This window comes from Scylla paramamosain, chromosome 5 (genome assembly GCF_035594125.1).
Source record: "Scylla paramamosain isolate STU-SP2022 chromosome 5, ASM3559412v1, whole genome shotgun sequence".
In the NCBI taxonomy this organism is placed as follows: domain Eukaryota; kingdom Metazoa; phylum Arthropoda; class Malacostraca; order Decapoda; family Portunidae; genus Scylla; species Scylla paramamosain.
In genome coordinates, this window is record NC_087155.1 from 31,759,753 (window position 1) to 31,787,555 (window position 27,803).

At 36.5% G+C, this 27,803-nt stretch overlaps 2 protein-coding genes across 13 annotated transcripts in view; both read left to right on the plus strand.

Moving 5' to 3' along the window:
- Window positions 1-66: 66 nt before the first annotated feature.
- LOC135100834 (uncharacterized) lies at window positions 67-23,607 on the plus strand. 4 transcript variants are annotated; one of them, XM_064004268.1, is made up of 11 exons: window positions 113-161; window positions 2,817-2,887; window positions 8,939-8,989; window positions 11,276-11,545; window positions 11,675-11,926; window positions 12,103-12,237; window positions 13,836-13,978; window positions 14,337-14,457; window positions 15,054-15,410; window positions 15,735-16,802; window positions 18,801-23,607. In XM_064004268.1, exons 3-11 carry the CDS (start codon window positions 8,980-8,982, stop codon window positions 18,947-18,949), a joined length of 2,505 nt encoding a protein of 834 aa, XP_063860338.1. In that variant the 5' UTR covers window positions 113-161; window positions 2,817-2,887; window positions 8,939-8,979; the 3' UTR covers window positions 18,950-23,607. The 4 variants fall into 4 exon arrangements, with proteins under 4 accessions (XP_063860337.1, XP_063860340.1, XP_063860338.1 ...); XM_064004267.1 differs by lacking the exon at window positions 2,817-2,887 and having other exon boundaries at window positions 67-161; XM_064004270.1 differs by lacking the exon at window positions 2,817-2,887 and having other exon boundaries at window positions 67-161; window positions 11,276-11,536.
- A 1,366-nt stretch (window positions 23,608-24,973) lies between these two features.
- LOC135100836 (uncharacterized) overlaps window positions 24,974-27,803 on the plus strand; it is a 123,420-nt gene continuing 120,590 nt past the window's right edge. For 7 of the 9 annotated variants that reach the window (XR_010268935.1, XR_010268936.1, XM_064004272.1 and 4 more), the window contains exon 1: window positions 24,975-25,111. Coding sequence is in view for 5 of the 9 variants with exons in the window: in XM_064004272.1 (XP_063860342.1) it covers window positions 25,090-25,111 (22 nt within the window). In the remaining 4 variants the exon portion in view is untranslated. Of the gene's footprint in view, window positions 25,112-27,803 lie in introns of all 9 variants that reach the window. The other 2 variants (XR_010268938.1, XR_010268937.1) reach the window with 1 other exon arrangement.

Genomic DNA, 27,803 nt, shown 5'->3' on the forward strand with positions numbered 1-27,803 from the left:
TGTGATGTGTCATTTCCTTGGTGAGAACTTGGATGAAGACTGTGAAAAGGAACACCTGCGTATCCCCCGCCCCCGCCAGGTCTCCCAGCCCCTCGGCCCCCACTCGCTGCGGCGCCTGTCAGGTAAACACCGCCAGACGACCAGATGAGCATGACGTGGTGGTGAGCTTCCCATTCATCCTTTTCTATTATTTCACTTTGTACGTAGGCAATACCACGCTGGGCCCTCCTTGATGTGACAGAGGATATCAAGGTGCACATGAAGCGGTGTAGAGTCAAGGGTGATAGTGTTCAGGTGTTCAATCAATATCAATTGTTCTCTCAGCTTACCTACCTTAGGCTTAGTGTCTCTCAGAACTCCCAAGGGACGTATTCCAGTGTCCTAAGGAGTGAAGGCCCATCGTGTTTTGTACTGTATGAAGTACCTGAGTGTAATACATTGACGCTTAGTTAATGACGCAGTATGTGGAATGTATATTCCTTTTGTCTTAGAGTACACCAAGACAAACACATTCCTCGTCGTTACATGTTAAGGAGTATTTGTACAGACGGAACACTACAGTACATTTTATTTCGATCAATTAACCCATCTACCCAGTACACCAAGACCAACACACTCCTCGCCGTTATATGTTAAGGAGTATTTGTACTGACGGAACATTACAGTACATTTTATTTCGATCAATTAACCCAGCAAAAAATGGAAAATCCAGAGACGTCAAAAGACTGATGTGCTGTTCTTGGTCATTCATCTCTGACCACGTAAATTATTCGTACTGCCACATTTTCCTATGATTGTCAGGAGTCAGTCGAGTGTTAGCACAAGTGTAGCCTTTCATACATTACCTGAAGAAAACTGCAGTATATATGTTTGGCATGGTATCTGAGTTTCTAGTGTAATCTCTTGTGGTTTAGTTGTCATTCATGTTGAAGATGTGGCCTTCACCAGGACATTACCACTGCAGTGTTTTTTTAATTGTACTTTGCTAATATTCAGTCTGGTATTGTTCTGGTATTTATCACTAGTTAGTTACAGTGTTTAGGATGTGCAGATCATCATACTCAGGCTAAACTGGGATAAATTTTTGCTGAACTGAATTCTTAAAATGACCAATTTCTAGATATCTCATTGTGTAAATCTTTCCATAATGAATTTACTCTTATATTTGGTAGATCAGTAAAATAATAATGAACTTATATTTTGATGAAATGCTTCTTCAGCAGCTTGGTCCCATTACCCATGGACTGAGGGAGGTTACTGGTGACCAAAGGTTTAATTTTGAAATGCTATTGGGTCTCAGCCTTGTTAACACATCTCTGTACACAACAACACTGGTGACTTGGTGGAAAACTTAATACTCCCAAAACTACATACATTAATTGCTGTTCATCAGTCTTTTTTGACCATCTTTTTTAGAATTAAACTCATTGAAACCTTATAACCTCATAAGTCTAACCAAGGGGCTCTGATGCACTGAGACCCCTTAAAACAGTGGTTTCCAAACTGTCTTACTTGATGCCCTTTTTCCTGCTTGTAACATAGCCACACACACCCCCCCCACTCTATTTTACTGTGTTATATGATATTGTACATTTTAACAGTTTATATTGTAGGACAATTTAGGATAACAAAATGTTTTACTTTGAAACAAATTTTGTAATGTAAGCATGAGACATTTTAGTAAACATTGTCTTTGGAATAATTTTAGTATGTTCTTTTTAAAAAAACTGGGGGGGCAGATGACTTCATATCCCCATTGTATTTTCCTCACATCCCTCTGTGGGGTGTGCATCCCCTAGTTTAGGAACTAGGAACATTGTTAGTCTCTTCTTTAGCAAGTCTCACTAACTGCTGTCTTTCAATCTTGGCTATGTAACAGTGAAGTAAGTTTTATAATTAAACATATTATCCCTCTTTTTAAAAACATGAGCTTTTCCATAATCTCATATGGAGTTAGACCAGTGATTCACGAACTGTGCGTTGTGACTGTCACCAAAGTCTACCGGCTAATTTTCCTAGATAGGTGTGTGTTCTTAAATTTTTGCCTTTTAGTAGGCCTGCACTTCTCTGAATACAGAGTTGATGTACTATCAAAATCTAAGATGTACAGTTGAAGACCATAAAAGTTTCCCACCTGCGCTGACCCTTCAACGAGGCCTGGGATCTTTCTGGATGATGGCTCAGTCAAACTATCTCAGACAACATATGCACAAACATACTTTGATGAACTCTCCATGATTTCAAAACTATGAATTTACTGGTTGAAGGTATTTGTTACCTATTGAAGACACTGGAGTGCAGTATGTAATAGTGGAGTATACTAATGCCTATGAAGCCAAGGATTTGGCCTTGCAGTATGTAATAGTGGAGTATACTAATGCCTATAAAGCCAAGGATTTGGCCTATCTCAATTATACGTGTGACATGACATGCTGGTTTTGAAGCCTGATACCAGATGGTTCACAGTGTGTGCATGTGGGTATGTTGTCCATGATAGTTTGGCTGAGCCATCATCCAGAAGGATACCAGGCCTTGTCACAGGGTTGGCAAAGGTGGGAAACTTTTTATGGTCTTCAACTGTACATCACTAAACAATAAAGTTTGAGAACCATTGAGTTAGACAGCCATGACATGTCTAATCTTCCTTATTTTCTTTATGTATTTACTTTATTTCATATATATATATATATATATATATATATATATATATATATATATATATATATATATATATATATATATATATATATATATATATATATATATATATATATATATATAGTGGTACCTTGACTTATAAGTTCCCCATCTTACAGGTTTCTGGAGATGTGAGCTGTTGCTTGGACAATTTTTTGTTTTGAATTGCAAACCAAAATCCAAGATACAAGTAAGCTTCAAATATGCTGCCTCTAGTTGGCACATCAAGCACCACAACAATTGCTCAGCATTCCTCATCTTATTCATTCATCTGTGTTTTTATACAACATTTGTTATTTATAAATACACTTTTCTTACAGTAAGTGCTCGATGTAAGGAACACATATGGTGAGAGAGACATGAATTTTGGCTGTGTGACAGCCAGTGAGTGACCTCGCCAATGGCCGATGAGACAATTTTCTCTCTCTCTCTCTCTCTCTCTCTCTCTCTCTCTCTCTCTCTCTCTCTCTCTCTCTCTCTCTCTCTCTCTCTCTCTCTCTCTCTCTCTCTCTCTCTCTCTCTCTCTCTCTCTCTCTCTCTCTCTCTCTCAGATAAGTTCACAGAGAGAGAGAGAGAGAGAGAGAGAGAGAGAGAGAGAGAGAGAGAGAGAGAGAGAGAGAGAGAGATAGTGAGAGAGAGATAGTGAGTGTTGTGTCATCAGCAATTGTCAGGGTCACTCACTGGCTGTCATACAGCCACAATTTATCTCTCAAACATGCAGTTGACTGTGTGTGTGTCTGTCAACTCTCCCACGTTTTAAGACCTAGGATGTTCATAAAATAAACCAAACATTCAATAATTTTGAAATATGCTGTAATTTGCAAATAGTTTCATAAAATAAAACAAGTGTTCAATAGCCTTAAAGGGGTCATTAACCTGAAATTCGGTAAACAGAGGTTTGTTATATTGACAGTGTATTGTATTCAAAAACATGTAAGAAAAAAATTTGCATGGTTTTGGGGAGCTGGAATGGATTAATGGCATTTCAATTCATTTCATTGGGGAAAATTTGTTTGACGTATGAGTAAATTGAGTTACAAGCTCTGTCATGGAACTAATTAAACTCATAACTCAAGGTACCAGCATATATATATATGTATATATATATATATATATATATATATATATATATATATATATATATATATATATATATATATATATATATATATATATATATATATATATATATATATATATATATATTACAGGAGAAGGCAGTAGGCACCTGCCAAAATGATAATTACTCCCAGTGAGGTCTAAAGCACTGGATCAGGGGTGCTGTATACTTATCATTAAACCCAGCTGTGACCTCACTGAACACTTCTCTTTGTGTTTCACAGTACAAGGGGGCAGTCACCGCCTGCTTTCTAAAGACAATTCTTTTCCTTCACACAAAACTACAAGCACCAAATTACACACACACACCCTTCACTCAAAATTCTAAATTAACATGGTGACTCCTACACCAGCCTCAGTCCCCATCTTGGGTGGGGATCACAAATGCCCCTGGTCAGAATGCTTTTCTGGTATCAACCCTTCATTACTTTCTGCAACATATGTGGTCTTGGAGTAAATTTTCATTCTGCAAAACACCACCTCTCCACTACTAAACCTCATCTTCTTTTCCTCACTGAAACACAGGTGTCTGAGGCAATTGACAGTTGCCTCAGACACCTTTCTGTTCCCTCCTACTTCCTCTGTCCTCATTTTCAGTCCAAAGCTGGATGTTGAATTTGTGTGCACAATGACTTAACCTGCTCCTGCAGAGTCACTCTCAAACTAAATTTATCTGTGCTGTATACCTCTCACCTAACTCCTCTGACTATAAGAAATTCTTTGACTACATAACTTCCAAAGTGGAGCACATTCTGACTCTCTTCCCTTTTGTGGAGACCTCCATTCTTTGAGACTTCTATGTTCACCACCAGCTTTAGCTTTCCTCTCTCTTCACTGACCATCCTGGTGAACTAGCCTTCAACTTTGCTATGGTAGAGAGGTGGCCCACAAAAGGTACTTGAGCCTTCCATCACCAGAATCTCATGCACTTTATTTCTGCCCAGAACCATGCCAAGTCTATTCTCCAACTAACCAAAAACTCCTTCATTAATAGAAAGTGTCAAAATCTTTAAAGATCTACGAGTATCTTCCCTCATGACTTCTGGCATCCAGCTAAAAACATTTCCGGTAACTTTGCTTCTTCTTATTTCCCTCTATTTCAACCTGCTATCACATCTATCTGTAAAGCTGGACTGTTCACTCAAACCTTTGCTAAAAACTCAACCTTGGACGATTCAGGGCTTGTTCCTGCCTCTCCTCCACCCTCTGAATGCTTCATGCTACCTATTAAAATTCTTCACAATGATGTTTTCCATGCTCTCACTGGCCTAAACCCTCGCAAGGCTTATGGACCTGATAGGGACCCTCCTATTGTTCTCCAAAACTGTGCCTCCGTGCTTGCACCTTGCCTACTCAAACTCTTTCAACTCTGTCTATCAACATCTACCTTTCCTTGCTAGAAATTTGCATACATTCAGTCTGTTCCTAAAAAGGGTGACTGTCCTATTGCTTTAATTTCCTGCCTATCTAAAGTTTTTTTTAATCTATCCTCAAGAGGAAGATACTTAAACATCTATCACTTCACAACCATCTATCTGATTGCCAGGATGGGTTCCATCAAGATCACTTTACTGATGATCTTCTGGCTTTCCTTACTGAGTCTTGGTCATCCTGTTTTAGGGATCTTGGTGACACTTTTGCTGTTGCCTTAGATATATCAAAAGCTTTTGATAGAGTCTGGCTTAAAGTTTTGATTTCTGAACTAGCCTCCACGGGTAGTTTGATCAATGATCTTCTAAGCCAAACTTCTTGCCCTATCCACTCCTACGTTGGTGATACCACCCTGCACTTTTCCACGTCTTTTCATAGACGTCCAACCCTTCAGGAAGTAAACAGTTCATGCAGGGTAGCCACAGAACACCTGACTTCTGATCTCTCTAGAATTTCTGATTGGGGCAGAGCAAATTTGGCATTGTTCAGTGCTTCAAAAACTCAATTCCTCCATCTATCAATTCAACACAACCTTCCAGACAACTATCCCCTCTTCTTCAGTGATACTTAACTGTCCCCCTCTTCTACAATGAACATCCTTGATCTGTCCTTTTCTTATAATCTAGACTGGAAACTTCACATCTCATCTCTAGCTAAAACAGTTTCTGTGAAGTTAGGTGTTCTCAGACATTTCTGCCAGTTTTTCTCTTCCCCCTCAGCTGCTAACTCTGTACAAGGACTTTATCTACCCATGTACGGGCATCTTCACATGTCTGGGGGGTTTCCACTCACCACTCTTTTAGACAGGGTGGAATCAAAAGCTTTTAGTCTTATCAACTCCTCTCCTCTAACTGACTGTCTTCAGCCTCTTTCTCATTGTTGCAATGTTGCATCTCTAACTATCTTCTACCCCTATTTTCATGCTAACTACTCTTCTGATCTTTCTAACTGCATACCTCCCCTCTTCCTGCAGCCTTGTTGCACAAGACTTTCTTCTTTCTCTCATCCCTATCCTGTCCACCTCTCTAATGCAAGAATTAACCAGTATTCTCATTCATTCTTCCCTTTCTGTGATAAACTCTGGAACTCCCTGCCTGCTTCTGTATTTCCACCTTCCTATGACTTGAACTCCTACAAGAGGATTTCAAGACACTTATCCTTCAATCTTTGACATCCTCTTTAGACCCTATTCGGGGATCAACATCTCAATGGGCTTTTTTATTAGATTTTTGTTGCCCTTGGCCGGTGTCACTCCATGAAATATATATATATATATATATATATATATATATATATATATATATATATATATATATATATATATATATATATATATATATATATATATATATTAGAACAGGTTCCGAGTTATAGATGAGATAAACAGGGATTCACCAGACTTCCTTCTTCGTTTATAACGCTTCACCTTCACAGAAGGCATCATCAGGCTAGAAAAAAAAATATTGATAAGAATAAGTACAAAGACAGAAAAATCATAAATAATCTGTCCCTAGTGTGATATTTTATGGTTTTCTGTCTTTGTACTAATTTTTATCAATTTTTGTGAAAGTGAAATGTTGCAATAAATGAAGAAAGAAGTCTGGTATATCCCTGTTTATCTCGTGTGTGTGTGTGTGTGTGTGTGTGTGTGTGTCTATATATATATATATATATATATATATATATATATATATATATATATATATATATATATATATATATATATATATATATATATATATATATATATATATATATATATATATATATATATATATACATACATACATACATACATACATATATATATATATATATATATATATATATATATATATATATATATATATATATATATATATATATATATATATATATATATATATATATATACATACATATACATACATACATAATATATATATATATATATATATATATATATATATATATATATATATATATATATATATATATATATATATATATATATATATATATATATATATATATATATATATATATATATATCACTTTCATCAGGAACATCCCACAAGGGAGAAAAGTATCCATCTGCCTCTATCCAGAAACTCCCTTCTTGTTTGCTCAAATGCTATGCCTCTGGTGGCACCTTCTTCATACTTGTACTGTGTACTGCTTTAACCTGTCCTTTCACCTTCCAAGCAGACCTCCTCTTATAATAACATCATCTCACTAACATACTCGTACACTTTACGTACAATCTCTTTACATTTCATCCTCAGTATAGCCAAACCATTTATGCATTTCTTTTCACCCAGTCCACCTTCGCACAGTTTACTCATTTGCACAGGTGTTGATGCCACATTTCTCACAGATGTTTTCATTGGTTGTATCCTCCCATCTTATCACATATAACCCTCCCAGCCCTAAGATAAATCATTTCTACAATATATAATTGCATGTTTTCCTCTTCCTGTAGCAGTCTTGAGGAGATCATTATATGCTTTGATTCACCTATAGAAATGAGTGCATGTATACCACCATCACCATTTCTATCCCTCTTTAACTACCAGGTTTCAAACATCTCACTCTTCTTTTATTACTGGATTCTTACCTAAGAAGCATGTTGGGGAGATAAGGGAGCTGGTGGAGGCACATGAGTTGCACATCTCACCTTTTTTTATCCCTGAGAATATGGCTAAATTCCATGGTCATGAATTGAAGCATACCAAAAGTGAGTTGCTTGAGGTCTGGAAGTAGAAGGAGATCAACAGTGGTGGTGCACCCATTTTGACATTTTCTTTGTTCAGAAGTTTATTCAGATTATTTAATAGTTAACAGAAGCATACTACATGACACTTCTGCTTTCCCCCCAAGAACAAAATTAATTGGCAATCAAGCTACTAGATGACTAGAAGGGAAGAGAGAGTGTGGGTGTGTGCTATCAACCAATCATTGTTAACAGTCAACCATTCTTAATTATTTAAAACTTTGAAAGATTGGGTTTTCATAATAACCCCAATGAATGTGCATCCTTTCAATTTTTTCTTATAAGTTGGAGTAAGGATTTTAACAACCTATTATAAGAGGTTTATGTAGATTATTGTAGATTTTACAGTACAGCTGATGACCCATACTTGATAAATCACTACTTATGAAAGCATTGGTAACCTAGAGATGGACTGCAGATATTTGGTGTGATGCAGCAAATATTCCATTGCAACTACTTTTGTCATAAGGAGAAAATCCACCTAAGGATGAAATCATAAATACTAGAAGAACAGTATGTGTATGTTTTCTCTTCGAATTGTATTCTTTATCAGGACCTGCACTCGTATTTCTGCCACCATTGTCATGCCTATGTTTTGAACACTGAGAAAGTGGCCATATTCAGAAGTAGCTTAAGATTAAACTCCCCTGTCAGGATACACTATATTCATATTGTATGACTAATATTTCTGTGCCCAGAAACCTTTTTCACTGCATATTTACCATTGCCAGATCAGTTTTTCAGTGTTTTCATGATGCTTCAAGGCAAAACATCACAATATCATTGCCTCTATATGTCTTGCAGGACTGTATCATTATGTAAATGTCATACACTGCATTGTACATGGAGAGCTGCCCTGAAATACAATAATCTTCAGATTTTTTTTTTTTTTTTTTTATGTGCATATACTTTATGTAAGGATGTTCTGTTTTATTTCAGATTTCTGTGCTGCCTTTATAAAAGATAAGGGGTCTTCACACATGAATAAAGGTATGGAATGTGACAGATATTTTAAGGTATTATCATGTTATTTATATGCAAATAATTGAAATCTGTGGTGCATTGGTTAGCTCATCTAGCTATAAAGCCATGGCCCCTGTGTCAAATTTGGGGTAGGGTAGTTGGCACACAGCTTACCCAGCTATTGATCCTTCCATCACTTAATCAATAAATGAGGGCTTAAGGAAAACCTGAAGAAGGTAAACTGTGAAAACCCTGATGTCACAGTGTCCCTTTGTTCCTGTGTAAGGGATATCATCTGTCACAGATGAATGAGATGAATGCCAATACCACACACAGATAGGGTTTATGCTCCCAACCAGCACCTTATCATAATAGATCATGAACAATGTGGGAATTTGGTAGAAACACAGGATTGTGTTCTTGAATACCCATGTTGAAATTTTTAGTGTTATTTAGAAGTCTGGTGTTTGGAAGCTAATATCCACATTGGATAATATTCACATGTATCATTAAATTATCATATAAAAGAAGAAAATTTCAAATTATTGTTTAAAGCTAGTTACGAAACAAATCACAGGATATCCAGATCCCTATTAATTTATCATTACAAATATCAAATGGACTCCATTGTCTCTTCTGTAAAACTTTATATTGTTTAAAACAAGTGTGGAAATTATTTTGTATAGGCATGGGTGAAGATTATGATTGATCGGGATTGTGTTATCCTGAAATATAGGCATAAATAAAGGAGTGCTGCATATACTGTGCATTTATACTTTACAACATGAGATTCTGCCAGGACATGCTCTTCTTAAGGCTAACTGGGATATGCCATTGATGCTGGTCTTCCAGCCAATGCCCTAATAATCTTTCCATCTCATTAATGAGACACTACACTGCTTTGTAATCGCAGTTGATTTCATAGGATCATAGCATAGGATAGGATTTCATAGCAGATCCTTTCACATGTTCATGTGCTTTTTAATGCCAATGATCGTCAAGACAATCATGCAACTTAGGCCAAGCAAGTTGCCGATGTTAATTGGTGTTTCCACCTCTCCTGAGTGTTCTATTATATCTAATTTCACTTCCGTGGAGATGGCTTTCCTTTTCTTCAAAGCACTGCCATCACAAGAGTGACAAGCTTTGGAGCCATAATGAAGGGCAAAAAGTTTCCAAAAAGACAACACAAATGAAAGAAAGTGAATGTAGCACAATCCAATATGGCGCACAACCAGCAAATGTAAACAAATCTGTCTTCTCGTATAGTGCCGCATGGCAACACATTCATAAGTTTATGGGAGATGGTGACATAACGACGAAACACTGTAGGTAGAGGACATCATAAGCTAAGAACTCCCTGTATATCCTCCTTTTGGCAAGCAGTATATTTACAGTTTCCTGGAGGACAGGCACTTACAACCACCAATCAACAGAGAATCTCTGTATCCTCTGGCTCCAAAGCTCCCAGTCACATTTAATGGCACAAAACACTACAGATATAAGACCACACACCCAACAGACAAAGGATAGGGGCAAGCCAACCACTCCCACATATGCCAGGACACTTGGCCCATGCCAAGGAATTGATGTCAAAAGATATCTCTTTAAATTGCAGAGGCATGACAACCCTAGGCAGGTTCCTGGAGACACTAATCCTACTTATTGGCAGGGGTGTACTGCCTGGAATACTTAAACAATGTCTACTCAAATAAAGGTCCTCTAACATATATATCCCTCCTTGGTCTCCTTGCCTTTCTCTGCCTCCATCATGCATGTATTTACACTGGCCTGGTTGAACACCAACTGACAAAGAAGCAAGCTACACTGTGGCTATCACAGACAAGAGGAGGAGGGGATGGAGTGAGGGAGGGACGGTGAGGTGGAAACAGGGAGGCCCACACACAATATGGCTCACTCACTATGCTCGTTCTACTTTGCAGCAAAACATATGTTTTAAAAATTCTAGAGGCTTCATTTGGGGAGCTGAGTCAAAACAAATCACACTGTAGTGTAGAGCACCTTCTCTACACAGCCCTGTATTCTCAACTCTCAAAAAGAATGGGGTGGGGTGAGATAAATTAAGTGGGGAAGGTTAACTTTAGATTTACACAGAAGTTACAGTAACTCTGGCATGTGCTCATACATGTAAGAGACATGTCCAGTTGTGTTCCTCCTTGTCTCTCTTCTCATCCCCCCCTGTTCTAGTTTTTTTTTATCTTATTTCTCTGTTCACTATCTTCTCTCTCACTAGCTTGCTGCACATAACAACATAATACATACATACATACATAAATTGTACCTTTATTGCAGGAAGTAGCAACCACTACACTCTTCTTCTTCAAGATGAGGCAGAGACTGATGGAGTGTGCCTAGAGGAAGAGGAAGAGGAAGTAGAAGATGGACTAAATGGTATTGAAGGGGAAGAAGAAGAGGAAGAAGAGGAGGAGGAGGAAGAGGAAGATGAGGATGAGCCCATGGAGGACAGTGATGAAGAGGAAATCTTCAGTAGCAGCAAGCATCGCTCTCTTCCACACCATGAATGTTCGAACCTCAATGGCCAAAATCATCTGGGTAAAAATGGTTAATATATCAGTGTTGTTTTGTTAAATTACTGCATAGCTTCTTTTTCCTTACCTACATAGATCTTGTGGTGTACATGAAAACTTAACCAAAGAACAGCTTATGAAAACAGACATTTTTCCTATGCAGGAGGACATGGAAATGAGTACCAGCTTTTGAACAACAATGATGCTGACCTCAAGACAGTCTTGGACACCCCCATCACCATCTGGACACCTACTCCCATGTCTCCAGCCCGACGAGCCTGTTTCATTGCCTCCATCATGTTTGGCATCCTGGTGGTGGCAACCTTCCTGTGGGTGTTGCCATGTGACGTTCAGCCTTGTGAGGGGGAGCTAGCAATGCGGGATACAGAGTGGGCTGTCAAGATTGAAAGAATGGGTAAGTATTTTTATCATGCTATGCTGAAAATGTTTAGTGCTCCTTTATATTGTATTTCAATCACTGATATTTTCTTATAATGATTTAACAACACCTAGCCACAGTTCATGTGGGGCTAGAATAAAAAGTTTTTTTTTTTTTTATAATGAAATATTTTATTTTTATCTTGCATGCAGTCATAAGCCAGACACAACTAGTACAAAGGCTCACTGGGGGCCATAATGTGCTGCTCAGTTACCATCCTTCAGTCAACATATCCAGTTGGGATCCGGACAATTCTTCACTTCTAGAAGAAGAACAAATTCAGTTTGGTGAGCACTATTCCTTACCCCATGCCAGTACTTGAAATCGGTTTTCCATCTCCAAAGTAAAAAGTTATTAGTAAAAAAAAATCTTATAATTCATTGGAATTATTAGTTTTCAAAATTCATGATCATTTTTTAAAACAAACATTGCATTCCTACAAAAAGTTAGCTACAGACATTTCTGCTGATTTCAGCCCTTGGAGGCAATTACTTGAGGACACTTAGCATCATAATTTAGATAGATTTCCATTTACATTTTTCATTAAATCCAAATTAAGGAACTAGAATAGTCATCCATCACTAGAGGGTGTGTGTGGTGTGTGTGTGTGTGTGTGTGTGTGTGTGTGTGTGTGTGTGTGTGTGTGTGTGTGTGTGTGTGTGTGTCTATATATATATATATATATATATATATATATATATATATATATATATATATATATATATATATATATATATATATATATATATATATATATATATATATATATATATATATATATATAAACAGGAAGATCCTGTTATATGTAAAACTGATGATATAAGATGTGTACATTAGGAACTATTTTCTTTATACAAGCGGAAAAAATCCGATGAGTAAAATTACTAAATTTAAAACGTGCTCCTTCCTGCATCCTTCTACTGACACATCTGGGCTGTATGGTGATGTACAATGATTCAGATGCACAGAGATGAGTTTGTGAGTGCTGGAAGAAAAATGCACACTCTTCCCCTGTCCTCTACCATGCATTCTCTCTTTAATCCTTTTTTTAAACTGAACTCAGTTTCTCTCAGACCCCGACTCATACGGTCTTACTGCTTGTTATTATACTTGTACTCTACCATAATTTAGCTTGCAAGCATAATTACAATACAGTACAAGTACATTCTACTGTGCTTTATGTGACTGATTGATGCTTGGGTGTGTTACAGTGTTACTGCTGGTGTGTTCTTTCATTCACTGTCTTTGGTGTGGTGTTGTATGTGTGAGACTGACCATGTGGTGCCTTATTTTGTCTGTCAAATGATAACTATGCCTCCTAAGCAGCCAGTAAGTTATAGTGTGAGTCCTAGCAGTAAAACTAAGTGAGCTAGAGTACCAATAACACTCACAAAAGAAGGTAGAAATTGTTAAGGGGTACAAGAGTGGTGAGTGAGTTACCCTCCCTGATGCATTAATTATGCATTGGTGAGTCTTATGCACATTTTATATGTTTAATTAATATGAATTCATGCTCTTTTTATGCTGTTTTCTTTTTCATGTTCTTTAATTGACAATTCTGTAATACAGACACATTTGTTGCATTTGGTATCATACATTTTAGCTTGAGAACTTAATTTTTGACAAGAGTCACAGAACATAACCCCTTTTCTACCATTAGTTATGTGTTTTGTTGTACAGGAATTTGCTATACAAGCAATTTAAATGGAATCTAACTGCTCATATTATTGGGACCTCCATATATATATATATATATATATATATATATATATATATATATATATATATATATATATATATATATATATATATATATATATATATATATATATATATATATATATTGCTATAATCCAACCAATGAGGATGATTAATCAACTTTCAGACTCCCAGTTTGATTGTACAAGTTGTGTCCAGGGAACAACTGGCAATGGCCATTGTGGTCTTCTCATGCTGGATGGAAACTTGGGTAGAAAAAATTGGCGTGTTCCCATGAGAGAATGTGCTGTAGGGCTGCAGTGTGATTTGGTGAGTTGTACTACTGATGTGTCTGACACAATAAACCAACTATATGTTTGCTATATGCTTCATATGGTGAGCACACCATTGGTGCTTACTGCAATCATGAACATATCACAGACATTACTAATTCTCTCAGTGTGTGTGTATAAGTATTCTGGTGAGTTACTCTTAACAGAATTGTATGTAAAATTATGATGTAATGCTTGAATTAAGAAAACATATTTTACAAGAAAAATTTGAAATTATAACTTATGCTTACATAGCATTAGACATCATACTCAATGCACAAAATGCAATTCCTGACATATTTATGCAAGAGAAAAAGTTAGTCATATGAATACAGCTGTTACTTCCATTTTTTTAGCTTGATGTTAGTGGAGATGGTGTGCCAGATTGCATTGTGCGAGGCAGTAACACAATGCTCTTTGTAATTGAGGTGCGCTATGGCAACATCTTATGGCATGCCCACCAACACAGGGCAAGTGGTAAGTACCAAACTAGTCATCATCAGCATTATATTGAATGAGGCTGAATAATGTATGGTTCCAATAGCAAAAAGAAATAGATTCAATCCATTGTAGTACCTAGCAACTATATTTTTCAGTATGCTGAATCAAGTCCAATTAATGAGTTGAAATTTAAATAAATTAGCCAGAAAGTGCTATGCTCATTTCCATAAAATGAACAATATTGACAAGCAGAGGTGTTAGCCTCACCTGCAAAAGTAGAAATATGTATAAATTGTCTCCCTCTAAAGGAAAGTATGTATTTCAAAAAATTAATATGGTATCTGCAAAAGAGTTAATGATTAAAATATAGAGGAGTGGATTCTCCTACCCCTTACCCATTTTCCATTCAGACATATTTTTTGAAAGCATGGGAAATATGGTTTCAGTGGTCTTCCAACCCTGCTTCAGAATGTGGGGCCAGTCCCATGTTTCTCTACCACAGGGCAATTGAAAATTCTATACATGTAATAATTATCCTGAATTCTTATGTTAATGTAGCATCATTCACAGTGAGATCATGAATGTAAGCATTGGAGGGCCAGAGTTAGTATATAATATCTTTTCCTTTTCAGATTCTAGTCATTCCTCTCAACTTTCAACTGCAGCACCACAGCTATCAGTGAAGTTACATAATCCAGGTCCAGCTGTTCTCATACCAGATGTTAATGGAGATGGGTATGAAGAGTTGTTGTTCCCTGGCAGACTTGTCCCAGAACAAGCAGAGTCCCCTAGCCAAGAGTACAGCAGCTCTGAGACCCAGATGCCTGAGACAGATCCGTCACCTTACTCAAATCATTTAGTTTTAGTCTGTGGACAGTCAGGTAGCATTCTTGGCTCTCCTTTTGTGTTGAAGCAGTGCCAAAAGATTCTCTCTACCATGGTGCATGGCAAAGATTTATCATATACCTGCCTAACTTTTGGAAATGTGGGTGAGTATTATCAGTGATATACCAGTACTCCCTCAAATCATTATACTGGAGCTCGCTCTCTCTCTCTCTCTCTCTCTCTCTCTCTCTCTCTCTCTCTCTCTCTCTCTCTCTCTCTCTCTCTCTCTCTCTCTCTCTCTCTCTCTCTCTCTCTCTCTCTCTCTCTCTCTCTCTCTCTCTCTCTCTCTCTCTCTCTCTCTCTCTCTCTCTCTCTCTCATATATATATATATAAAAAGTGGCAAGTGATTCCTTTTGTGTGAAAATGGTTGTAGTTGAAATAGTTGATATCAAAAGAGGAGAAACTAATCTCATATTTCATATTTCAGAGGAGGAAGATACAATATCCATCAAAGCTCTGCTACATCAAATTTTGGGTGACACTTCCTCTTCAGAGGAGCCAGAGACTTTTCATAAGTTGAAACAGATAAACAATCAACATGCATCACCCAGCAACCAGCAAAATTTGTGTGAACTGTTTGTATTTAATAATGGTGTTTGCCCTCAGTGTCAGTCCAAGGTTAAACTAAAAACTGATGATGGTGAGGTCCTCTGGCAAAAAGACTATGAACACAGTACTGTAGTGTCCTGGGCACCTCTTCTCTCTGATAATAAATGCCATGGAGCAATTTTGAAGGTATGGGAGTTGAGGCATGTCACTACCACCGTCAAGACTGCTAAGCCACCACCTGCCATGAACCGGAGGACCACGCGTAGCAGCCTGGTTAGTGAGGAAATGGAAAACTTTGAAACTGAGCCTACATATATTGAAAAAGAAAGTGAAGATGAAATTCATCAGAAAATTTCTTTAGAGGAAAACAGCACCTCAGATTCTCATGAGAAATTAGAAGTGCCCAGTGAAGTCTTCCTGAAGAGTCCTCAGAAAGTGAGTCAAGAGAATCTAATTAAAACTGAAGGAAGGGACAGCCATCCAGATTTACAGCCTCCAACAACACTAGAAAGCCCAAGAGCTAGAAGAGACTTCCTTCATAAGCTTCCTGAGCAATATCATGAACATTCAGTCCACAGACATCACAATAAGCAAAATTCTGCCAGTCATGAGAATCACAGCCAACACACACTACACTTTGCCTCTACTGAAGAACATCTCCAACCAGACAATACACATGACCAAGAGAATCTTTATTCTTCTAGAAAAGCATCCACAACTGCATCAGTGCCGAGTTCTTTCCCAGCAAGCATGAGAACAATTCATCCCACCATCCTTGCACCATCAGGCTATCAGCTACAACAGATACATGAGCGATTGGCTCTATTGAGAAGTAATGGCACAGTCTGGCATGAAGAGACTCTAACCAGTCTTGGTTTGGGAATCATTCGACTCTGCAGAAGTGAAAACTCATGCTTACCCTCCATAAAATCCCATAGCAAATCAGGTATGTGATTGATTGAATGTTTGTTATTTTCCTGCTTAAATCAGGTAAGTTTTTATACATTCCAAAGACAAAGAAAAAACTTATTAGTGCAGTGCAGTTATTCAGAAAAAAGATATCTCAGAAGAAGCTTACAGTCACCACAAAAAAAAAAACTTTACATGTAAAAAAAACTTAGGACAGAAATTGGTCCTAAGATTATTTGTTATTCCTAGTAGGAGATGTTGATGTTTCTTATGTGTATTGAACATCTGGCAGCTCAGTAGACTGTGGAGTCTCATTCCCACACCTCACACCTTCAACTACCTGTCAGCTATTAGAGAGAGTGGTGTTTGTAGACTGCTCATGAACTCTTCCTATCCCTCTCTGCCCCTCTCTTCTCTACTCTCAATATCTTAGCTGCTAAGTCATAATTTTGGGAAAATCATATCCCTTGTCAAGAAGACTCAAATAGTTATCATTTACAAAGAGAGGAAGACCATGGGACAAATTGCAAGGGAAATGGAAATTTTCAAAAACACTGTCCCTATCTGATGTAGGCAGGCTGAGGGTGGAGAATTGGAGGCAGCATTGGCACAAAAAAAAAGGCTCAGGAAGACCTCTTAAGAAGACAGACCAACTGCTGAAGAGGATTGTTATGAACAAGCCTCCAATAATATGCAAAGATTCAAAAGCACAGAACCTCAGAATTGCTCAGCAATGTGTCAGTCCATACAATTCACCATTGGCTGCAAATGGACCTGGAACTACAGAGCCACACAGCAGCCAAGAAACCCTTGATTACTCAAGCAGTGAAAAAGAAGAGGATAAAATTTTGTAACAAGTACAAGTCATGGACACCAGAAGATTGGGAAAGCATGGTGTTCAGCAATGAATCCTGCTTTTATATATTGAGGAATGCCAGCAAGAGGGTGCAACGTCCTTGAGGATCTGACCACTTTTATCCGAGTTTCACCATCAAGACAGTAAAACATACAGCCTTTGTCATGGTGTGGGCCTGCTTCAGTGGTTCTGGCAGAAGGGGAGGGCTGTATTTCCTTCCTAAAAGTACAGCAATGAATGGAGACAGGTATTGCATAGTCTTAGGAAACCATTTGTTGCTGTTCAAGGAGATTTTAAACATGCACATTTTCATACATGATAGGGCCCTTTGTTATAGGGGAAAGAAGGCAAAAGAATTCCTAAAAGATAATGGGATTGAGGTCTTGGATTGGCCATGGAACTCACCAGATCTCAATCCCATTGAGAATGCATGGATCTACATAAAAAGGAGGCTGAGCACCATGGAGACTGAGACAGTGTCTGTATCAAAATTGCAGGCTGCCATCATGAATATCTGGTGCTGCAGGTTGGAGAGGCAGTACTTCCTCAATCTTGCTCATTCCATGTTCAGGCATATATAGTATTTACTTACTCACAAAGGAGAAATGTCTAAGTACTAAACAGTAAAAAAAAGTTAACATCTCTCTCTCTCTCTCTCTCTCTCTCTCTCTCTCTCTCTCTCTCTCTCTCTCTCTCTCTCTCTCTCTCTCTCTCTCTCTCTCTCTCTCTCTCTCTCTCTCTCTCTCTCTCCAACAAAAGTGGTACTCCTAAGGTTTTTTGTGGTGACTGTATTTGAAAAATGGGTATTGGTGGGAATAGTATTTACAATAAAATATGAAAATACTCAGTTTTTAGTTGCTTCAATTATTGTAGTAACTACTTTTTATTTTATTTTATATTTTTATTGCACATATTTTCATCTTTAAAGTATGTGAAAATTCAAAGTCATCTATAGAATTACAAAGCATCTAGAGATCTACACAAAAAACTATCCATAATAAATTGAAATATCATATGTCAAGTTTTGTCTGTCAGCATCTTATGAATTTACAAGTCAAGAATACATTTCAAGCTGATCTTTGCAGGAGATCATTTTTAAATTAGAATTATATTTTATGTTCCAGAATGAAGTTCATCTTCCCGATTGCTCCTTTCATGATGTATCTTTTTTCACAACAGTTGCTGTCTCTACTGGAGTGAAGGAGAGAATCTGGCAGCTAGTGTCCAGCAGTACAACATTTGATAGCACTGCAGTCAGTGGAGATCAGCAACATGCTTCTCCATGGACACTAACATCCATCGTAAGGAAAATCATTGTTTTAGTATAGTGCGTGTCATTTGGACACTTGTGTTAAAGTTAATTTGGAATTGTAGATACAGGATATTGTTACAGCTAATGAAAATCAAAGACTGCCTCTGTTTTCAATATAACTTTGTTGTTTTGTAGCTCCTTGTACAAATTAAGGAGATATTCATTACATGCTTAGATAAAGCTCTTAAATAAAGATTATATTAGTAACATGTATAGTATGGCTGTTTTGGGGAGATTAATGCCATACCTTGCTTCATGCTTTTGTGAAATATTATTATAAGGCTATTGTACTTGTATATTTTTTGCTAATCACATAAAATGAAGCTTATCAAGTTTATAGATGTGTGTGGGACAGTGAAATGTTGACACCCTGGAAAAAATAAGGTTACCCACAGATTACTGGTTTTTGATCGCTTGAACCTTTCATTTTTCATCTATTGCTATTGCTTCTCTTTAGAGATGTGATACAGCAACCAATTTAAGTGTTTTATCCAAAATATATGAATAATAACCAAAATGTCATACTTCTAACATGATCCCTATACAGTACAATGCTACCCTCCACCCATCAACCATAATATCAAAGTGCTTGTTGTATCTACTTGAAACTGTCCAAAGAACGTCATATCTTCTCAGTTAGGTGTTCTACTCTAACACACACACACACACACACACACACACACACACACACACACACACACACACACACACACACACACACACACACACACACACACACACACACACACACACACACACACACACTACATACTATATAGTGACATAATGACAATTTCCTATAGTTTGTTACTGTTTTCTGGCAGGCCTTCTTTATTAGGATTTTAGTTAGAATTCATCAATATTGTTTAAAGTGTTGCCTAACAGTCTTATACCTCTGTAGTTGCTACATATATCTATTTAAATGCTATCTGCTTATAAGATCACTTTGTGCCAGCAACCTACTCCTGCAGTATTGAATTGCTTTTTCCATGCTGGCTTACATATCATCAATACATTTAGTCCATCATGGATGCATTTCCAAAGATCAATATTGTATCTCATCTATTTCCATGTTGTTTCCAGGTCTCAGCCCCTCCCCCCAACCTCTCTCTCTCTCTCTCTCTCTCTCTCTCTCTCTCTCTCTCTCTCTCTCTCTCTCTCTCTCTCTCTCTCTCTCTCTCTCTCTCTCTCTCTCTCTCTCTCTCTCTCTCTCTCTCTCTCTCTCTCTCTCTCTCTCTCTCTGCCTTTTTTGCATTAATCATATCTTTAAAATAATCCATTCATACTTTTTCAATATGTAAATGTTGTCATTCAGACTCCTTTGAATACTGAATGGAATTGACAAATTAAATTAAAGATATTATTTTGGTAAACCACATCCTCAGCAGTTCATATCCTTAGTGACCTGCAGGTTAGGAAAGATCATAAATGGTATTAGATTTAATTTGAAAAAGATTCCTATAATTGTTTGCCATTAAAAGATTGTTACAAGGCATTTAGAAAATTGTACGTGTGAGTAGATTAGTGGACACAACTTCTGACAGGAGATTCCTCCCTCCTTTTTATAATAAATAATTTGGCCAAGCAATAGTTACTGAGATCTGTCAAAAGAAAATACATCTTTGAAACTGGCACAATGTGGTTAACAAAAAATATATATATATTTTGACATTCATTTATATCTCTTATATTTATTTATTTTTTATTTAATTAATTTGTTTTTTAATCCTTCATTCCTCATCATTGATAAATCTGAGAAAAGCATTAACACTATAGCAAACCTTTTGTAACTACATTGAGGATAAGACTGTTGTATCTATTGTCTATTATTATTATTATTATTATTATTTTATTTTATTTTATTTTTTTTTATTATTATTATTATCATCGTTAGTTAGTTTTCCTTATACACAATTTCTGGCCTTTTTATAGTTTAAGGGGAGTGATAAAGCTTGTGGTTTAGAGTGTTTATAATTAGAGAAGTCTCTTGGTCAAATATAGGTTAAGCCATACCAGAAGTTGGTATGAAAACAGGATGTTATTCATTTGTAGCTTAGAATTGGAGCCTAAGTTACTTTGTAATCTCATGGCTCAGTTAGCATAGACACTGACCTCTCCACACTACATGCTTTATTTCCTGTCCTTTATCTCCCTTATTTTGTGCAATAATTCCTTGATTCATTAATTATCAGACAGAAGAATGATATCAGATTACAGATGTCAAATAAAGTTTGAAATGACAGAATAATGCTCATTCAAGTCACAGCTAAAAATATGTTCTGAATATTAGGTAGGATGTTATTAGATCTTATATAAGATTGAAGGGTAGGGTGGTAAGCAGCTTTTAATCTCTAGTTGCTGATGCAAGACAACAGTGGCTGTGTGCATGTGTTGGCTCTCACTGTGCCAAGCTGCTGTTATCTTGTGCCTACAGTTTGGCATGAAGTTGTTCATCACTCTTACTTTCCATCTAATCCAAAATTTAATAATGCCATTGTTTTCAGAAATTTATCATACACCACTATATTTATGTTATGATAATTCCATGAGAAAAGGAGCATAGGGCAAAAAGTAATATAAATATTTTCAACTCTGTTCATGACTCCCACTCATTATCTTGATTATTGTTTGTCAATTTTAATTTTATTTTAACACATTCATGATCTGCTATCATTCTTTTATCCAGTGATAAATAAACCAAGTAAATATTACGCTAAATAAGAACAGTATAAGAAAGAGAATTAAAATCTATGGTGTGGTGAGGTGGGCATCTACATTCAGTGGGAGGGAGGTTCACTGAGCCACAGCTACAAGATTACAAAAATAGCTTAGGCTCTAGTTGCAAGCTATGAGTGCATGGACTATAGTCATGGATGAAATATCCACTGGTTTGTTTTTATATATGTATATAACTTTGGATACAGTGAATATTCTCTGCATATAGATGTAAAGCTCAGTATGAACTGTGCAGGTGAATGGACTTATGGTTGTTCAAAGGTTGAGCCTTGAACATAGAAATGTGTATTTACATGCTTGTTTGAATGAAAGGGCTTGAGTTTTGGAATGAATAAGTTTTGTAACAAGTGATATAATTACTGATATGATTTGCAATAATTATAATGTGCCTCTGAAAACCTCCTCCACATCTCACTTGGGATCCTCAGGTGCTTGTAGCACCTCATGGATGCTGTCATTTGATAGTTTTCAGATTTGCTCAATGGACTAATTACAGTATCCTTGCAGTGTCACTAATTGTCCAACATTGACTTGGTGAAGTTTCATCGTGTGACATAATTACTCATATTCTTTTGCTACGTCATGTCCTGTTGAATCCATTTTTCAGTTACATTTGATTTTTCAGGTAATGTGAATTTACTGCTTCCATTCTCAAACAAACATATGTATCAGCAAAGTACCAAATGTTTGTTGCTGAATTTGGGTGTGGCCACAGGGGAGGGGAAGAATAGGGTGTTTATATTCTGGTTTTGAATTATCCATCTACCTCATGTAATTATGATGCATCCAACTATGATTGCATTTTGCACACTCTTTATTGAAGTAAAAAGACTTGCATTACTGAGCAGTATTTGGCAGTAATGTGTTAATCAACAAAATCACAACACAGACATGATACAAAGTAACATTTATATTGAGCATGAGTTGCAGTATGGAAAGTTAAACCTCCTCCAGGTCTTCCCCTTCACCCCACTATTTCTCTTTTTCGAAGTATCTGGCCACAGCATTAGATTCTGATGATGGTCATGCACCTGACACTTTTCCAGTCTTAGTATGTGTAAGGATTTAAATCTCTGCTTAAAGAACTGGAGACAAATCATCTAGGTGCCAATGAATGCATTTATTATTATGTGTGGCCTCATGTATGTGCTTCATGTATTCTATGTCTGTCTGATTATGACATAGAATTTCCAAGTCACTCCACTGTTTCCTTTGTACCGGTGCTTCTGTGTTATCTTGTCCTGAAGCGGTGTACTGTTGTTTACCATGTCTGCACTTACTTGCTGGTGGAAGCTCCACTTTTAATAATTGTGGGCTGGAATTGCCCTTGAATTGCTTGAATATATTTTTCTAACTGGATCTCTTAGTAAGTATGACAGATTTGTTGTGTATGGAGCTGTTTGACCAAAATTATATTAATTCAATACATTTCTTTTATTAGAAAGCAAATGGGGGTTTCTGCAAAACCATTTTGGTTTTGTTGTCATCAAGACAAAATTGTACTTTTTATATGATATGTACATGTATTTGCAGTATAGTATAACTATTGCATGCAAGGCTCTGGTTGTGTGAAGATGCACAAACTGTAAGGTCACTTGTTCATAACAAATGCAATCAAATTAATGTTTACATTTTCTTGTAAACCAGAAACTTGTATACAATGTTACAAAATAAATAGTCATAGTAAATGTGTTAACTTACTAAGTATAGTCAGTATTATTTTTCTAAGAATTGTTTTACCTTGTAGAAACACATTTATTTAAAAAGAAGTATTGTAAGTGCTATCTGCATTAGACTGTAGTCTAGAAAAGTAATTACGTATGTGATATAATTTCGGGTTTGTAGCCACAATGGAAACAAGTTAATTGAATGCAATGACTGGCTGTTGTGGCATTAAATGCATTTTTATTGTCCAGATTATAAATTAACAAAGCTTAATAGTTGTTTATTTGAAGCCTTATTAATATTCTTGTGAATTTTATTTTCAGTTACTGGGATGAAAATAGTATGTGAATACAGCCCTCTTACTCTTGCCTTCAGTTTAGTATTCTTAGACTCTGGCTTCTCACTTAACACTGGGCTTCCCTCTCATCCACAACTACTCACCATACATGTATACCATGCCATTACATTTAAAATGTTTCAGATTAGTGAAAGAACTACAGAAAGCTGCATTTGATTACATCCAATACTCCACAGCTCATTTATGTCTTGCTAAAAATATTAAACATGCTATACATACTCTTCATTATTTCATTCATGCCATCCACTCTACAGCCATCTGAAACCTTGTTCAGCTGCCTCAATCCTAGACATCCGTGGGACACTACTCTCTAACACTAGCATCATACCTCATCTGCTTTTGATAAGCCTATAATGTAATTCTCATGATTCTAGTTTTAGCTTAACAAGGACTGAGCTCCATAAAAAAATTAAAAAAAAATACAAATCTCTGTGGCCTTTGTAAATAGACCTCAAAAGAAAACTTTCAGAATCTAGATCCTGATACTACAGCCATGCTTCACATGTTTATGTGATGCGGTAGAATGATGACCCCCAACGATTTTTTTTTTTTTTCCTTTAAATACAAACTTCCATTTTCTCGTTCACATGAAACAAAACCTCTTTCTTTCGAAAATGAAGTGGATAATCGATTTGAATAACAGAATACCATCCAAGACAATGATAAAAGAAGGCAGGACAAGGAGTGGGCAGGGGTGGAGTAGGATTGGCAAGCAGCTGACAGAGAACAAGGTCAGGGAAGTTTGTCCTGTGATGCAATCAATGGAGTAAAGGTTAACAATGATGATAATAATCCTACCACATCAAAATAAGAAACTTAGTAATATTTATTTGAACATTCTGCTGAAGTTATTCCCGTTATTGTGTACCAAAGATTACAGATATATAATTGCATTTTCCATCATTCAAATATTATTCTTTCCCCAACTATCAATTTTAAAACAAAACACCCATAGCGCATATTATTATTAATTTGATTTAATTTTATTTTATCTATTTTATTTATTTATTTATATTTATTTATTTATTTCATTTATTTATTTTATTTTATTTTATTTTATTTTATCTTTTTTTTTTTTTTTTGGGGGGGCAGGAGGAAAATAGCCATTGATAAGGTGTTACAAATATAATCCTTGAACGAGGATGAGGACCGCTAAGATTTACTGTGGACTACATTAATATCGGGAATAATATGAAGAAAAGTTTAGGAAAAAACTATTTCTTCGATTAGAAAACGGAGATTTAAGACGAAGAAAACGGAAGCATAATGCCATGCACTAGACTTGTTGACCACGGCTCAGTCATTTAGTCACCTGCCAGCAGCCACGGAGGGTGAATGTACCTGTCCATCCACCTGTGTTTGGAACTTCCGATTTATTCTCTTGTGGATGCATCACGATGAAGCCTCTATTGATATTAGGTAAGCCAACATACATAATTCAGTTACCATACATACTTGTGCTCTTTATCACTCCCCAGTGAAAATGTAATAGTTTCTCAGAACCTTCATTATTGACGGGAGGCGCTGCTCAGACAGTGACCAGGAGACTCGGAATGACTCACTGCACGCACCATACGTATATGTATACACACACAAACACACACACACACACACACACACACACACACACACATGAATATGAATCTGAATGCTTTCATAACAACGTTTGTTAGTCCTGTCGTGTGCCCGTGTGAGCACCATCTTGTGGGTTCTGTGTTAGGCATGTGTCGTGATTTCATATCCGCACAGAGCATGCCAACTGCATCGAGTCCCAAACTGATCAGACAGAACTTTGCTATTACAGTATTGTATAGAAAACTGCATGTCAGAGATGTTTCGAACAGGCTTTAAAAATGTCGTATGTTACGGAAGTGTGCGGTGTACCTACGTGTGAGAACTGAGAATCTCTCGGATAGACACAGTGCTCGAGACAAAGCTCAAGAAATTGTCATTCCAACGGAAATTCTGAATTTGACCTTCATTCTTAGAAATGAAATCGTGTATTTTTTTTCTTTATATGTAGGAGGGGCACCGACCAAGGACAACAAAAATTGCAAAAAAGAAAGAAAACAAAAAAAAAAAAAAAAAAAAAAAGGCCACCGCTGAGGTGCTGGTCCCTGTACAGAGTCGCAAGCGTTAGTAAAAAAAATATAGGATATGATGGTGTGATAAACACAAATGTGTATCTGCTTGATAAACACTCTACACCTTAGCATACTCAACATTATCAAGTCTACTGAAGCTGTTGTAGATCTTGGACGTAATGTCAACACTCAAAATCATGTTGAGAGCAATGCCTCTAATCCATTAGATAAATGTTTTGGGGTAAAAAAAAAAAAAAAAAAAAAAAAAACATCGGATATGAAAATTACGAGAAATATCTTTGACAAACTTATCTCAACAAAGTCTGAGATCCCTGACGCTGGTGACAAACTTATCTCAACAAAGTCTGAGATCCCATGACGCTGGAAGCCGCCAGTAGCTCCCCCCGACCCCTTTCAAATGTGTATGATGAAAAATAAATAAACAGATGAGCAGATAACTACTACTACTACTACTACTAATACTAATACTACTACTACTAATAATAATAATAATACAATAAACAATAATGATAATAACAATAACAATGATAATGACAATGATAATAATAGTAATAATAATAATAATAATAATAATAATAATAATAATAATGGACAATTCAAATAGATAAATAACATATATAAAATAGACAATAAAGTGATATAGGCGCGCAAGTTGAATCCCATAAGGCAGAAAACATCCGATCAAGGTCTGGGAGGAGCTATGGCTGAATATTGCATAGTGAGGGGGAGGCTGAAGAGTAGGGTTATCTCTCCCCACTTCCCTCTAACTCGGCTCAGAGGCCCCGCCCATCATCTATAATTCGAACTAGCTATAGTGACTCTATCTAACACAATTATATAACTGCCCATTCATGCATGCTGCAGTAAGAGGATTCACTACTTGAAGAAAGATAATGAATAGATAAATAAATACACATGAATAAATTAGCATTAAAGCGAGTGATCCCGTCTAATGTTCTGTTTCTCCTTCATTTATTTTCTCAGTTATTCTCAGTGTTATAGCACTTCTTGATGTTTATCAGAGATCACTGTCTCTATTATAATACTACTACAGAAAATATTCGCATACTTTTCAAATTTTATTGTCATCTTGCATAAATCATTACATACAGAAAAATTTTCTTTGTGTCATATATTACGTGTATCTTATTATTTTTTTATTATTATTTCTATTATTATTGTTGTTGTTGTTGTTGTTGTTGTTGTTGTTGTTGTTGTTGCAATAATGATGACAATTATTATTATTATTATTATTATTATTATTATTATTATTATTATTATTATTATTATTATTATTATTATTATTATTATTTTCTTATTGTTGTTGTTGCTGCTGGTGCCGCTGCTGTTGTTTTGAGGATACATATACATAAACTAGAACGATATAGAGGAGATTAGCATGGCATGTGTAGGATGTTTCTGTCGTCCTCTCCATACATTAAAATCTCTTCCATGATGATATGATGACTTCCAATAAAGGCACGCTATTTTGCTATAAAGCAAGCAAAGTGGATAATGTATTAAGTGAAATAAGTAAAAATTCCTTTCCGACAAACTACACGTTCACCATTCTCGGCGAATCGAAAGTTGCGTGTAAATTACAAAATGCAGTCATTAAGTTAGTAGAATTATGCATTTGATACAGTGACTGACAGCAGATGAGATTGAACATTAGCACGCGAGCACAGCCGTTGATGACCCTCGACGACAAAGGAAAAGGTAGATCAACAAAATGACAAAAATGATCTTGTCAGGATTCCGTGTTAAGTTCATTTTCTACTAATAGTTAAGGCTTAAATAAACAATTATGATTATTACAGTACTGGTTGATAACTGATAGGTGGCAAGAGGGTGGGTCGCCTCATCAGACCAGGCAGCGGCGCCGAGGTGCTGTGGGAGGATCACTTATTTACTTCTAGCCCGTAAGAACAGGAAAACCAGTAACACGCCTCGGAAGGCGAATGACGAGCGAAGCTGTCAGTAATGTATCAGTGGAAGGGGTATTT

Bases quoted from the DNA above. Each gene is read 5' to 3' on its own strand.
- LOC135100834 (XM_064004267.1), top strand. The intron at 11,546-11,674 runs GTTAATATATCA...TTTCCTATGCAG, and splicing joins AAATCATCTGGGTAAAAATG to GAGGACATGGAAATGAGTAC. The intron at 16,803-18,800 runs GTATGTGATTGA...TTTTCACAACAG, and splicing joins AAAATCCCATAGCAAATCAG to TTGCTGTCTCTACTGGAGTG.